Raw genomic sequence first — 15,084 nt, 5'->3', positions numbered from 1 at the left:
GTACAGAATCTGTTGGCTCTATACAGGCCTGTCATTGTGAAGACTTTGTGGTGACCTAGAGCCTGCTTCATCCCTACAAGTCTATTACTGTTCAGTTATATATATATACATATACAGTCAGCTACTCAGATTCTTTTGTAAGAAAAACTGAATTTGACCTTATATTGTCTTGATGACTTTTCAGTAGTTAGTGAGCAAATCACATGAGCTGATTTCATCAGCTGAGAGTTACTGACAGAATATCAGTATGTGTATTCAGAAAGGGAATTCTGAATGCACTTCACTTTCTTATACTGTGTGTGTCTCTTTTGTCCCCATCAGACTCCTGGGTATTGCACCTTTGTGTGTCCAAGGCTCTCAGAGGAGGTTGCTCAATAACCACCATCCAGTCACAGCATGGCTGAGGTTGGAAGGAACTGCTGAAGGTTATCTTGCCCAAGCCCTCAGTGGCAGGGTTGCCCAGGACCACGTCCCGAGAGCATGTGAGGGAGTTGTACAGTCCCGCACAGTATCAGTTTCCCACAATATGAGGGATTATACTAAGTGGTCTCCCTGGGTTTTGTGTTGCAATTAATTCTTTCAGATTAAAACATTTGGATTCTGGAAAGCTGCTTCACTCTGGCATTCTGCTGGGCAGAGAAAGGAGCACTGTCAGTTAAAACAGAAACTCAACCCCTTTCAATGCAGTTCCTCTCCTTTCCTATTATCAAACAAAAACACTGTGCACAAAGTATTTCCCAGGGAAAATGATGCAGAGCCTGAGGCAGAGGTATCTACGAGTTAGGCCACACAGAGTGGAAGCAAATGGGGTACAGGACACAAAGCAGTTATCAGTGAGGCAACAGTATCTGTATACACTGATTTTGACATCCCTTGGAATATATACAGATATATTAATAAATACAGATTTTTTAGGAATCACAGTACCACTGTGGTAGTGTATTTCACATCTCTGTCCACATTTCTCCCTTCATCTCTATTGTAATGATTCAATGCAAATACTCCCACTCTTTGTACATGAATACAATATATACATCTGTTCATTTGGGGGTTTTATTGTTTTGAGATTTAATGTTTAGCAGTTGGAGTAGCTTCTTATCATAAATCACTGCCATGGGACAATTCTGTAAGTGTGTTATATTTTTTAAGACCACATCCATCAATTAATACTCACTCTCTTTAAATACACCCACTTGTATTTTTAAGTAACCAGTAACTCATTTTTATGCTTGTCCATCTGGAGATACTGTACAGGGGCCAAAGAGCTGTCTTCAAAAATCAGGTTGTTTGAAAACTTCTGCAATCTTGACATGCATAGAAATAAGATTTGATCGCCTCAAAAGACATAACTTGCTCGATTTTTACAGGATATTTATGTTTTACAGGTCATATTTGTACACTGAAGTGACAGCTAGTTATGTACCAATCAACTGAAGAAAATATTCAGTCAGTTGGTATTTCTGTTTCTGGCTTGGCTTACAGGTTCCACAGCTGGATCTGAGCTGTGCAGCACCTGGGTAGACTCGTCCTAAGGTACTACTACTAAACTAAAAAATGAAATATTCAGCACCACCTGCTTCAGCTGGGTTTAAACACCATTTACATAACTTCAGCGAGTATTAAAATAGCAAATTAAAAGTAGTTACATTTGCATTATTATTTATGAGGGTTTACATTAGTTTTAAATACTGCTATGATTTTAGACAAGGTTTAACAGTAATTGGACAAATTCTCCATTTATGTTGTTACAAATGAGTAGAAATCACTATAGTTTTCATTTGTTACAGCTGGTAATGTGATCTGGTATGTTACTGTATTCATTGTTAAGTTATTTTAGTAGTACATTTCCTCCAGCATAGGTCACTTTTCTTGGGCATGGGGTTTCTTAGGGGATAGAAAGAAGTCCTTGTATGTGACCACCATTGTTCTCAAAGACTTTGAGACCCCTGACAATTTACCAGAGCATGTAGTGATAGGACAATAGTTTTAAACTAAAAGAGGGTAGGTTTAGATTGGACATAAGGAAATTATTCTTGATGATAAAGTTGGTGCAGCACTGGAATAGGTTACCCAGAGAGGTTATAGACTCCCTATCCCTGGAGGTGTTCAAGACCAGGGTGGATGGAGCTTTGAGCAATCTGGTCTAGTGGAAGGTGTCTTTGCCCATAGGAAGGGGTTGAACTAGATGATCTTCAAAGGTCCTTTCCAACCCAAACTATCCTGTGATTCCAGTTAAAAATTTTTACAGTGACACGTAAAATAATACAACAGAGATTCACACGCCTTTAGCTGTTGTACTATCTTCTACACTTTCAGGAAGCTTCATTTGTTTCTTCCAATACTAAGTGAAAGTAGCATGATCCGTTATCATCCAGCATGCTAAAACCACTTGCCTCTGTACAGTCAAGGAGTTAAATACTTCCTTTTTTGACTCAGTAGTGCCTGATACTGCACATTTAAATGACAGCCTGTGTTCTGATCGGCAGAGAATAAAAATTTATTATCCTAGTCAGAGTCAAATAACCATTAAAAAGAAACACTCTGAAAATATAATCCCCTGTTCTCCAAGTTTCTCTACATACTAATTCATGTGTATTACTACAGAGGTCTCACTTCAGTATGTTTGCTGTGTTCTTATTAGTAGAAGCTTTTACTTGGATAAAAATGCCATTAAAGGAGATTTGGACTGGGTGACCTCTAAGCTCAGTGAGCCATTAAACAAGTGACATCCTGGTAGACTTGCAGAATAATTAAAATTTAAATGCAAAGGCATATTGTCACTGCTGGATGTATGCAAATTGTTAACTGTTTATGAAATGCAAAAAAGACTGTCAATGTCACTTTATGGTTTGGATTTAACATATATACAAGTTAAGTGTTTGAATTCCCTATATTCTTCCAGTAACACATCTAAATGCTGTATATGATGTTAAAGCATTAAAGCTAAGGACAAAATTTGTCCTCAAAACATTAATTACACCAGGCAATTCTGTTAAATTCAATGAATTCAGCTGAATTTAATGAGGGTTCCTGGTGTAAATGAGGGCAGAGCTCAGTTCTAAAACACAGCATGCATGTGTCATCTGGCTAAGTGAGAAAAGCAGTGGAAAGCAGAGCCTGAATGAGCTGATTGTTGTATTCAAGTCTTAAAGCTTAATGTGCTTTAACAGAAGTTTTGCATTTAAATTTCCACTTTTATTAAAAGAGGAGCAAAGAAGCTGTACTTCAGAGATTCAGATAATTGCATTATGCACAGAGACCCTGATCCTCAGGATTTGAGCATCTATCTGCCATTTCTAATACCTAACTGCAGTTCAGGTGATAATGGCATCCCCTAACCAGCTGGTCATTTACATTTTCCTGGAGCCTCAGTTTTTGGACTGGACCGATTAAATGTTCCCCAAAAGGCATGTGCTGATGTGCCTGAGACTCTACAATAGACTTCGGCTAGTGTACGGGAAAGGATGATGATTCCTCCACCTACACCATCCTTCATGTCAGCAAGAGCACTCGTGCACAAGCTGGATGAGTTCACTGACCCGATGGAAAAACTCACCAAGCCAACAAACACCCTCTTCAGATTCATCTTCATCCTGAGGCTTTCAACAAAAGGATGTGCTCGGAATTGCCACCCTGCCTGGGTAGGCTCCTGTTTTTTCTGCACTCTAGGCCTAATATGAAGTAGACAGACAACGCTTCTCTGAAGCCTTTGTTGCAGGTGTTCTTCAAATCAGAGAGGGGGATAAGCGGGGTATAATCTGTGTGCACAGCTAAGCTACGTCTCTCTTATTTGTACATCAGCTGATGCTCTTCATGGACCACATGCGTTGTAGGTGTCCAAAAGAAGATTGCAGGATGGGTGGTACTGCCATGGCCAGTTGTATCTGGCTGTAGTGAGAAATACACATTCCCTCTCTTGCTTCAACTTGCAACCAAGAAATGTGTGAAAACAGGACTGAAGCATCAAATACAGATTTAAATGTATTTCAAGTAGGCAAGAACCACAGCAGCTAGGGCCAACTGCTCTGAGGTTGCTCAGGTAGCAACCTATATTGCTGCTGTCCTGAGCAGAGGCCAAGGAGACTAAAGATGTTAGAACAAGGTGAGTTTTATCCATTAGCTCATACCTATAATATGAGTTCAAAGGAAGATGCTATCCACCCCTTCCACCCTGCTTTCCACCCACCTAATAAAGCATTGGGGAAAAAAATTATCTTACCAGTAAGGTACCTTACAAGGTAGGAACCTGCCCAGAGTTTCTGGCATTGGAACAGCAATTCTGTAGTGCTGAATACAAACAAGCTCCAGCACTAACTTTCAGACAATGATAGCGGAAAGCTGCTTTCCCACTTAGTTCTCCCAGTGAGTTTGAGAATTACAAATTTAAGCAGTCTCATGTTCAAGAGGTGTGAAAGATGGTCACAACCCTGGTGTCAAGGAGGAAGAGGAAGGTGTGGGTGGGAGAAGGACCTAGGTGCCACCTTTCCAAACTGTTCTGTATCAACACCTGATCCTGTCCTACATTTGGGCAGTCATCTGCCGATATTTATTATGTATGAGAGTCATTAAAATTAATCCACCTGAAAGCCAGCAATAATGGCTTATAATTTTCCTACAAAGACAGAAAAAATTGGATGTTACTTGTTTGAGACACAGAAGAAAGGAGGGAGAAGGTTGCTCTTTGGCTTTGAAAAACTATCAAGACTATCAGTGCTAAACTGAAAATACTGAAGTAAAAAGCTGCAGAATAGAATTACTAGGGCTGTTTATTAATAAACAAACAAAAAATCCAACAACAAAATGATAAAAAAACAACAGAAAAAACTCCCACACAACAAAACCCCCCAAAACAAGTCCAAAAAACAAACACTATTTGCAAGGCAAGGTGTGTGAGCAAGTACTCCAGATTCTGGGACAAACTCCAGTGGCAGGCAGCAGGATTGAGCCCCAGCCCTGTGGTAGCAGCCTGTGCATAACCCAGCCACAACTTTGTGTCCCCTTGTTACAGCATCACCAAGGACAACTTGCCTCCTTCCCATGAATAGGAGGTCAGTTTTAAGTTGCCTGAATCATTTGGTGGAAAAAAAAGCCTGAGGGTGAACCCAAATCAAATTCTCCCAGCTCAAATGCCTGTGATCACAGGGGAAACCAGAGCCCAGAGCTCAGCTTGGCTGCTCTGGGCTGTGTCCGTGACCAAAGGCAATCCCAAAGCATACCCAGCCCAATTTTCTTCCAGCCAATATGGCTCATTGACAGGCACAACAGTTATTAATTGGCACCCTGAGAAGCAGCACAGACAATGAAACAAAATTAGTGCAGGTATCCCAGAGAGAACTGCAGCAGAGGAAGACAGAATTGAAAGAGATTGACAATCCTTTAACTGCTGAATCTTTCCCCAAGCGCTCTGTTTTGTCAAATTTTGCTTCTTTGCCTTATCTGGGTATTTATACAATTAATAAATAATGAGAACTAGTGACTCAGTCACATAAAAAACAGATTTCTCAAATTGCAGGTATAGCAGAGGAGTATCTTTTTGCAAACACACAAAATGTTTTGGGAATCAAGCTGTAAAATCACAATGCATGCAGCAAATCAGATCAAATCTGGATCTTTGAGCCAGGAATATTTAAATTGTAACACTAATTCATCCCCCGATGAGTTGATATGTTTATTTGGCTTGAGGAAATAGAAGACAAGTGGTAGTGACCCTATTCAGGGGAGAGAGGAGGGAATCTTGAGAATTTCTATCATTTTCACAGGGAAGACTCTCAAACAGATGATGTCATTTTTGAGCAGAGCACAGGTCAGGTCCACAGCCTCTGCCTGGCCAAATATCTAAATCCATGATTTGGCTACAAAGGGATATTCTTTCAAGCATTGCTCAGTTTGCACGTCAGTCTTTATGTGCAGTGCTGTCTGCCAGCTGATATTAAATGACAGCCTTTGTCGGGAAACTGTCCCTTCTCATAAGTTCCCAGTTCAAGCTAAATCCTGGAGCCAGAAACCAGGCAGGAGAGTGCCTGTTCTGCCAGTGGGACCCGATGCTATGAGTGCATGCAGATTTATACTTGTCAAGTTCAGCAACCAGGACAGGCAGCTCCCAGCTCCCGCAGCTGCAAGAAGCAGCACAGCTCCTGCTCCCAGCAGCCCAGGGCAAGACACCCATCACCAGCAGCGTTTCCCTTCACCTATTTTTAGGCAGCCCTGAGTGTCTGATATGGATGTTACTAGTTAACCACCAACTGGCTGTGAAATGTCTTTTCATTAAAAAATCCAGCCCAAGAAACTTGCCCCAGGACATACAACAAGGGAGGGCAGTGTCACAGATTTTGCAGCCATTTGCCCACCTAAATTATTAAAAATCCTACTGTCCATCCACAGTTTGCATTGAGTCCACTCCAAAAAAGCCTCTCAAGATGTTAATGAGAAAATGGGGTAGGTGCCACTTTGGAAAAGTTTGGATTAAAGCAGAAAATAATACCTAGGTATCAAAAAAGCTATCTTCAAATCTCTGCACTCAGTACCTTTTCTCCTAATTTTTTTTTTCAACTTTAATCCTGGAGGAGTTAAAATATTCCCCTTGCCTGAGTTAATGCTGCCAACATGATGCTGCTGGAACTACTTACATAAATTTTCATACTACATCAATATACCAAGATTTTTCCACTACGTGTAAATCAGACTGATGTTTTTGGAACAAAAATCAATTTCACTTTGCACTTTTAGGTATGTGGGGGGAAAAAAAAAAGAAAAAAAACCCACAAAAATTGCCATGAAAATAAACTGCATTTTCCATCTGAAGGAATGGCATGCTCTCCCTCCCACCTCTACACATTCTGGAGTGTTTTCTATTAATGCTTTTTTCTGCCCAGCTGTTTCCTCCCTCTGTAATCTCTCATGTAAGCTCTTTGCAGGTGTGGAATCTTTATACCAGCACCAAATTGCTTTTTTCCTGGCTGACAAAAAACACTTTCAGAGAGCAAAGCTTTCACCCTTTCAAAGACACCTATAGCACTAAAGGGCACAGACTCAAAAGTGTTGACAGTAAGACCCCACAGCCCCCGCCACCTCTCAGCGGCAGAATGCATTGTGCTGTGAAAATGATGAACGATCTTCAGCAGGGTGATCGTGTGTTATTTTGACATCCAGGAGATGGAAGCTGTACCAGGTGTATATATTCCTCCAGAGAGGCAACAAAACAAGGTGGTTCAGTCCTGCTTCCCAGGTCACATCCTACATCAGCGAGCTGTTGAAAGCAATTGCTGCGGGCAGTGGCTTTACTGTCCGTCCCTCATCACTGCTCCAAACTGTAAATCTCCCGAGGAGAATGCATTACCTGGTCTCTCTTCCTGGTCACTCCCCCAGTCTGTTAGAGGATAAGAGCCCATCCTGCTGCCTCCACTTCTTCTTTGGCAGAAAGATCAAAATGGAAGGCCCATAGGAGGAAAAAACAGTCTCACATTGGCTTCTGTTAAAAAAAAAAGAAACAAAAGCAGAAGGGGGATGAATTAGATTGGATACCAGGGACTGATACCAGCACCAGGAGAAAGCTGTCATTTTACTTTACATTCAGAAACACAATTTTCTGTGGCATATAAATCAAAGGAATAAAACCTGCTGCAGGCAGTAACTGTCATTTATTCCTGTAGCTGTACCTTGAAAAATCCCCAAAGTTTGTTCTGGGACCAGGAAGCCCCAGTGTGCTGTACAAGAGAACACTCAAGTGCTCCCTCTAGACAAGTGGCACACAAATCCCCGAGCCAATGGGGCACGTCACAGCACAGCACAGCATCCATGCAAGCCTACCTAATATGTGTGACTACAGCTAAACTTCCTATTTGCTAGTAACACTGATTTTTCAAACAGGCTTATGGACCACCACACAAAAGCCAGTACGGGCTGAATGGAGCACTGGGTGGGCTTGCATTTTGCAAGCCTGGGTTGTGCCTGCATCCCCTGTCACAAACTGAGCCCTCACTGGCAGGCTGAAGGTCAGCTGTGTCCCTGCATCTCATCTAGCTTATAACACAAGACCCTAAAGCAGGAAACATATGGCTTTTTTATTTACCCTTTCCAACTTTTAAGATAAAGCTTAGCACAATTTCACTTCAAAACTGCAACTTCACTGCCAGAAACAGTTAAAGAAATAAAACACCTAGAAATGGTTAATAGTAATGCTGCTACAAAGTGAGGAAAACACTTGCCTGCTGAAGAATGACTGTGTACATGCTCAGAGGGGAGAACGGTGGGAAAGTTCCATTATCCATCATCTGCTACATTGGGAAAATCCAGGTAGGCCCAAGTATCAACTTATTTCTAGAGTCAAGTTTATTCAGGAGACTGCAAAGCAGGAGCTTGTATTTTATCTGTCTGAATTCACCACAGAGGCTGCAGTCAGCTCATCATCCATTAAGAGCTGGAGCAAGCAGCACATCTTCCGAGCTGACATAATTTGTCATTGAGAAGAGCAAATTCATCCCAAAATACTTCAATGACCATTGCTGAGGAGCTGCATGTTCTGTGTAACCACAAGGAATTTACTGAAAATCAGCTCGGTGTGCCTAAGTCTACTCTTCTCCCCCTCACAGCTCAAGAAACTGAGGCACACAGTGATTTATCCCGTGTTACAGAACAAGTCAGTGTCAGCACAAAGAATAAAAACTGATTAACAATTCCAGTAACACTGTTGCTCATTGTGTCCTCAATATCAGCAAAAGGAAGAAAAAAAAAAACGCACAAAACCAACATATGCAGGTCAAAGTAATTTTATTAATAACTCACAAAGAGCAAATTGCAACATTCTACTGAGAAAACCACAGCTTTTTGTACCAGGGCAGAACTTGGGAAGCTGCATACTAAAATGCTGATTATGCAAATTTGTCTTATGAACATTTTTAGACAAGAATGAAGCAGGGTTTATTTTCTTTAATTAAAACCAGAATCCTACATAGTTCATTAGCATGGATTCAGAGCAAAATGAATATTAATGTAGCCCACCTCTCCCAATTCTACCTGCCAGAAATATCAAGGAAAAAAACTAGCTAGAAAACGGATTCCTGAGCAACTGTAAATGCAACTAGCTAATGTCACTGCAAGGCTGCTGGCATCTTTGAAAGGTCACAGAGATGAGGAAAAAGGCAAATAATCCTACCACCTTCAAAAAGGCAAGAAAGAAGATCTGGGGAACCGCAGGCTTTTCAGCCTCGCTTCAGTCCCCAGGAATGTTACAGAATAAGGCATTGTGGAAGCTGTTCCGGGTACAATACCAGGCGATGCGGAGCAGCCAGTCAATGCCAATTCACCAAGGGTGCATTTTGCCTGACCCCCCACTGACTCTGTGGCAGAGGGGAGACAGCAGGTGCCATCTACCTTGACACCAACAAGGCTTCCACTAGCGTGTCTCACAGCAGCCTTGTAGCCAGACTGAGGATACAAACTACAAGGTGGGTGAAAAACTTCTGGGCCACTGGGCTCAAAACAGTCAGTGGTTCAAGCTTAACTGTCAGGTGTGACAAGTGACATTCCTCAGCAGTCAGAACTAGGACAAAATGTGCTGAAGGGAGCCCAGCCAAGGGCACTGGTTTGTCCAGCCTGGAGAAAGGAAGGCTTAGAGGAGACCTAACTACAGTTTCCCACTAGAGCAGGGACTGTGGAGAAGACGGAGCCAGACTCTTCTCAGGCATTAAATGAAAGGGCAAGAGACCATAACTGCAAACTGCCACCAGGGAGCTGGCCATGAAGAAAAAATGCTTGGCCATTGGAGCAGCTAAGTGCTGAAATGGGCACCCAGACAGCAGTGGAACCTTCACCACCAGGTTTGGAAACCTCAGGGTCTTGAGCGACTTGGTCTAGCTTTAAAACTTGCATAGTATTTCACAGGATTGGATTAAATGATTTCCAAATAATCCGTCGATCTAAATTTTTCTATGATTCTCTGATTCCAGTTGCCTGTATAAATAGAAGTTTAATCAGTGAAAAGCCACTAGGCACATTTATTCTGACAGGGCTTCAGGCTGTTCCACCTGTCAGGTCTGAGACACCATTACTGTGCTTCTTCAGCCAAAAATTTCATATACTGTTTCCGAGCAGGGAAGTCATCAGCTGGCCTGTTGTACGCTGTCCAGACAGGTTCTCCAACAAACAGCCTCATTGCCTTCACATAGTTCTGCCAAAGAAGAAAAAGTGACAAGTAATTTAAGAGCTCCTTTTCAAGGGATCTTCATTCTGAAGTTAAGGTTTCGCTTGCACTTCTGCAGAAATTTTTGAAACCATTTTATGATGGACTGAAAGCTTCATACATTCCAGAAAATTATACCACTACACTGCTGTTCCTGCTCCCATGTACTGCTGTGATATATTGTGTCATGACCAGTGCTTCCAGTTCAGGCAGGGACAGTACTCCTCCCTGTTTCAAAGAAAGCAAAAAAATCCTGTCTTATGCAAACCTTTTGCAGAGGATCCACAATACTGAGCAACGCAGCATCTAAATCCTATTTGCTTAGATAAACAGCAGCAATCAGAATACCCAAGATGGATACACAGTGCTTTTGGGGAATACCAGAAGCTTTGAAGTCAGACCCATAAAAACTGAATGGAGCCAAAAAATAACGCTTACGGGAAGTGAAAAATTCTCCTGATTCCAACAGGAAAAGCAACAGCCTCTACCACCAGCTAACCGAAAGTACGCCTGGTGCAAGGTACAACTGTGGCAGCAGAAAATGGGATTTTATATTCTGCAGAAGTGCTCAAGCCACAGAGTTATGGGGAACCCTCCCTTCTGTCCTCAATGCTACCCATTTAGACTCTACCTATTTTGTAAAACTGATAAATGCTTGTCTTGCACCCAGGTGCTCAGCAATGGCAAAAATAAAGTTAGATACCGAAAGAACTTAGCTGCAAAATGCAAGGGTCTAGAAGCACTTAAAGAATTTACTTTGAAGATGGCACTTCTGCACTAAAGATTCTGGAGTGAACAAACATTTAACACTTCTTGTGGATTCAACCATAACCCCTGACATTTTGTCTATGTAAAGAAAAAGTCTAAAAATAGTAAATGTAGCTGATTCATTGTAGATCTCAAGCTGCAGATGGGAAAAAATCAGTTTTTTCATAAAAGCAGCATCTCTCTCTGTATGATAACTGCTATCTGGACAGCTGATTAAAAACAATACCATTCTCAAGACTTTGCCAGAGATGGGATTTTGCAGGGACAATTCTGAGGTTACAGACAAGTTTATAAAAGTCCACAAGAACAGAAACACATATCAGGACTACATGTGCCAACCTCATGCTCCCATTGCCAAAAATACCTTCCCAAAGCAGGTCACCTGCTGTGAAGCCAGCATCCACTTTAGCACACAGTAGGTGCAAGTAGTGGCTCTGGATCCTTAAATCCTTCTTTCCCTGAAGGTGAATGTAACACTCATGAAAAGTGCCACTGCTGGACACAGATATGCTTTTCTATTCCCTCAAAAACATGCAACAAGGCAACACAGAAGGATCCATCTACACCATCTCCACCTCAACAGACAGCAGGGGCAATTGTGGGAGGGACAGCCCCAGGGCTTGGCTGCTGTCACACCAGATATGCTACAGATGTCACGTGGCAATGACTTGCAGTTACAGCTGACTAGAAGCAGCTGGATTTGTGACCTGGAGATGAAAGGTTCAGATGCTGTAAATTATTTAGTATTTTTCACACTCCTACTTCATATTTAATATGTTTTCCTAATGAACTGCAAGTCTCAGGGCATGTAGTTACTAATGTGATATATACTCACATGGATTTGTCATCAAAATTTACGGTAATCTACAACAACATACGTTCTCATCCAGTGTAAATCGGTGATATATGCCGGCAGGGAGGGTTATCATGTCTCCTTTCTCCATGGAAATCCGGATCCATTTGTCATCCTTGTCTCGAACATCAAAATAGCCAGATCCATCTAAGATGTAGCGAATTTCATCGTCTAGGTGTAAATGTTCTTCATAAAATGTTTTTATCTAGGAATAGCAAGTATTTCTTAAAACTACTGAATGCAGGAAAACCGCAAAGAAATCTGCTAGAAACACACAGCAGAGCAGAGAAAGGCTTTCAAAGGGTAACTGTATTTTAACTAACAGAGGAAACCAACATTGTTAACATGGCCAAGCCAGACAGACAGACTCTATCTCAGGACACTTCTAAGCAGGCTGCTGCATTTCCTTTGGAAGACAGGAATTTCTGACATGAAACAGCAGCTCTAGCTGCACATAACTATTCTCTGAATAACAGTAATGCTGATACCTGTTTCAGAGAGAGATGGGTAAAACTTCCCACTGCAAGGATTTGGTCTTTGCACTTGTTCAGTTTGGTAATTTTGTGCCTTTTTATTCCCAACATGCAAAGCCAAAACAAAGCTACAGATTATCCTGCCTCTTTTACACTTGTATAGGGCTGAATTAGCTGCATGGGGTACTACAGCTATCTGTGAAAATGCAGTTATTGCCAAACATGGCCCATCTACAGCAATCTGATGTAAACAGTATGTCACACCTCCCCACACACAGTGAGTCCCATCTCCAGGCACTCTCCTCGCAGGCAGCAGCAGCAACATTCTCGTTTTCTCTGGTGAGTTCTTCGTACATACACAGAATACAAAACATGTTTTAAGGGTTCAATTAATAGAGACCTGAGTGGGTTAGTGCAGGGAGCAGTGCAATGCCAGGTACCATCACCCCCTCCTCAGGTCTGCATGATATTTAGCCACACTTGTACAGGTGTCCTTGAGCCAGAACTGATCCAGCATGGCAAGATGAGCAAAAGTTCCTGTGTCCAGTAAATAATGGCCCATCTTTGCGTCAGGTAATGCCTTCCCAGCAATCTGAGTTACTACCTGACTCACCTTCTCATCAATTAAAAACCAGTAGTAGACAATGGGCTTAAAACAAACTGGTAAATGGAAATTTAATAAAAATATTGAAGTGTCACTGGGTTGCTGTCCTCAGGTCAGAGCAACAAGCCATCACGTAGAGGCTGGGATGAGAAATCTCCTTCTAGGAGGCTCACCTGAGAGGCTGGCACCCTTTGCATTCAGCTGAATATGAAATATGAATATGAAATAGTCAAGGTACCAGCTTCCCAAGGTAAAAAATCTTCTTGTATAGGGAATGTATCCCTCCAATTTCACGGGGTTGACATTTACCTAAAAAGACGTGTTATGCAAGAAGCCATTAGGATGTTTTAGCCTTCAAAGTCTATGCCCAGATGGTAACACTTGCCTTCATCCCAGAGAGGCTCTCTGAGGACAGGTCAGCACTGGGGGGGGCTCTCCTAAGTAGGAATCTTAGTTTTCAAATGAGAGTGATGGAAACGATCCTCAAAAGGCAATCTAAAGAAGCAAAAGGCCTCTGCTATCTTTATATAATATCAAAAGTGCTTTGTTAATGTAAAGGACTTGGGTACAGGATGTATTTTAGCCCTGGAAGTGTCATCCCAGTGCCCCGCTGGGGTGTGCCGCTGTCAGAAGTTGGTTGCACACTCCGGCCGCAGACGCGGCGAGGAAACCCGCACTGAAGCCGAACACCCGCGTACCTTCTCCTCGTAATTTGGAAGCTTGTCTTTATGTATGGTCACTATATCCATCCAAGAATAATTTTCTGCTCTCCGGATCTCTTTCAGGCATGGATCAGTCTCATAGTTATCAGCATCCAACTGAAAACCAGGCGAGGGGAATGAAAGACAAAAAACCAAACATTCGGACGCCATTGCTCAAAACGCAATTCAGGGCACTGAATTCAAGACACCCCCAGGTGTCTTGAGCGCCTGTCGCCCTAGGGCAGGGCTGCCTCAAGGACACTAGGTACCTGCACCGGGCCTCCCCTCCGCCGGGCGACACGTCCCAGCGGCCGCGCTCGCTGCCCGATCCCCGCCGGGCCAGCCCCGATCCCCTCGGGTCAGCCCCGATCCCCTCGGGCTCTCCCCGCCCGTACCCGGCGGTACACGACGCCGAGGCGGCGCAGCTGCTCCAGGCTGACGGCGCGGTTCGGCTGCTGCCGGTGGGGTGCCCGCTGGTCCTCCTGGGACTCATCCATGTACCAGGCCTGCACCATCCCGCCGCCGGAGCGCTCCGCCGGGCCGCGCCGGGATAGGGAAGAGCCCGCCCCGGGATAGGGAAGAGCCCGCCCCGCGGGGCTCCAAGGCCGGGCAGGGAGCGGGACGGACCCGCCCCGCGGCCTGTGGGAGAGCCTTAAAGGGCACCCTTGGCAGCTCAAAACATGCGGAATAGGGTGCATTGCGTAGCGTGCAGCTTTCGTTTTGGTGTACAGCTTCAGGCAGGGGGAGAAGAGGTCTCCCCGAGCGAGGAGGCGTCTCACCAGCCCCCCGCGGTAACGTGCTGGTTGCAGCCCCGACCGAACAGTGACCGTGTTTGCATCTTGTCTGCTCTGGCCGCAGTCTTCTGACTGAACTTACTGGTAAGACTCAAAGACCTGCATTGCAACCCCACAACATGGAAAAATAAAAAATTAATTAGGGGGGGAAAAAAGGCAAAACCGGTAAATAAACCAACAGCCAGCAAAACGCAATATAAGGATGGACAAACAACTGAAAAACAATCCCTCCTTGGTATTTTTTCTTCCTAAAACGAGTTTTATACTTACAAAGTGTCTTAACCACTACTATTCAGATTCTTATGAAAGGTACCAGATCCTTTTAATGTATAGGATTCATGTTTAAGCACCTCAGGTTATCAAGCAGATCCTCCTAGAAGATGGAGGACAGGGAAGTGATTTGAGACAGCCAGCATGGCTTTCACCAAGGCAAGTCCTGCCTGACCAACCCAGTGGCCTCCTATGGGGGGGTGACTACATCAGTGTACAAAATACAGATGCCATCTATCTGAATTCTGTAAAGCCTTTGACATGATCCTCCAAAACCTTCTCTCTAAACTGGTGAGAGATGGATTTGAGTGGTGGACTGTTATACGGATAAGAAATTAGTTGGATTGTTGCATCCAGAGTAGTGGTCAATGGCTCGGAGTCCTGATTGACATCAGTGACAAGTAGCGTCCCTCAGGGGTCCATATTGGGACTGCTGTTATTTAA

The 15,084-nt window shown here is 43.3% G+C and overlaps 1 protein-coding gene across 2 annotated transcripts; it reads right to left on the bottom strand.

The window, feature by feature from the left end:
• Nucleotides 1–8,749: 8,749 nt before the first annotated feature.
• ADI1 (acireductone dioxygenase 1) lies at nt 8,750–14,143 on the bottom strand. Of its 2 annotated transcripts, none has more exons than XM_017838465.1 (4): nt 13,972–14,141; nt 13,574–13,693; nt 11,824–12,003; nt 8,750–10,165 (listed from the first exon to the last, which is right to left on the bottom strand). In XM_017838465.1, the coding sequence occupies exons 1-4, from the start codon at nt 14,089–14,091 to the stop codon at nt 10,043–10,045; spliced, it is 543 nt and encodes a 180-aa protein (XP_017693954.1). In that variant the 5' UTR covers nt 14,092–14,141; the 3' UTR covers nt 8,750–10,042. The 2 variants fall into 2 exon arrangements, with proteins under 2 accessions (XP_017693954.1, XP_017693955.1); XM_017838466.1 differs by having other exon boundaries at nt 10,056–10,165; nt 11,781–12,003; nt 13,972–14,143.
• Nucleotides 14,144–15,084: the final 941 nt, after the last annotated feature.

Source organism: Lepidothrix coronata, unplaced genomic scaffold (assembly GCF_001604755.1).
Source record: "Lepidothrix coronata isolate B3197 unplaced genomic scaffold, Lepidothrix_coronata-1.0 Scaffold342, whole genome shotgun sequence".
NCBI classification, from domain to species: Eukaryota; Metazoa; Chordata; class Aves; order Passeriformes; family Pipridae; genus Lepidothrix; species Lepidothrix coronata.
The sequence above is the reverse complement of the archived record's forward strand: the minus strand, read 5'-3'. Positions and strand labels throughout refer to the sequence as shown.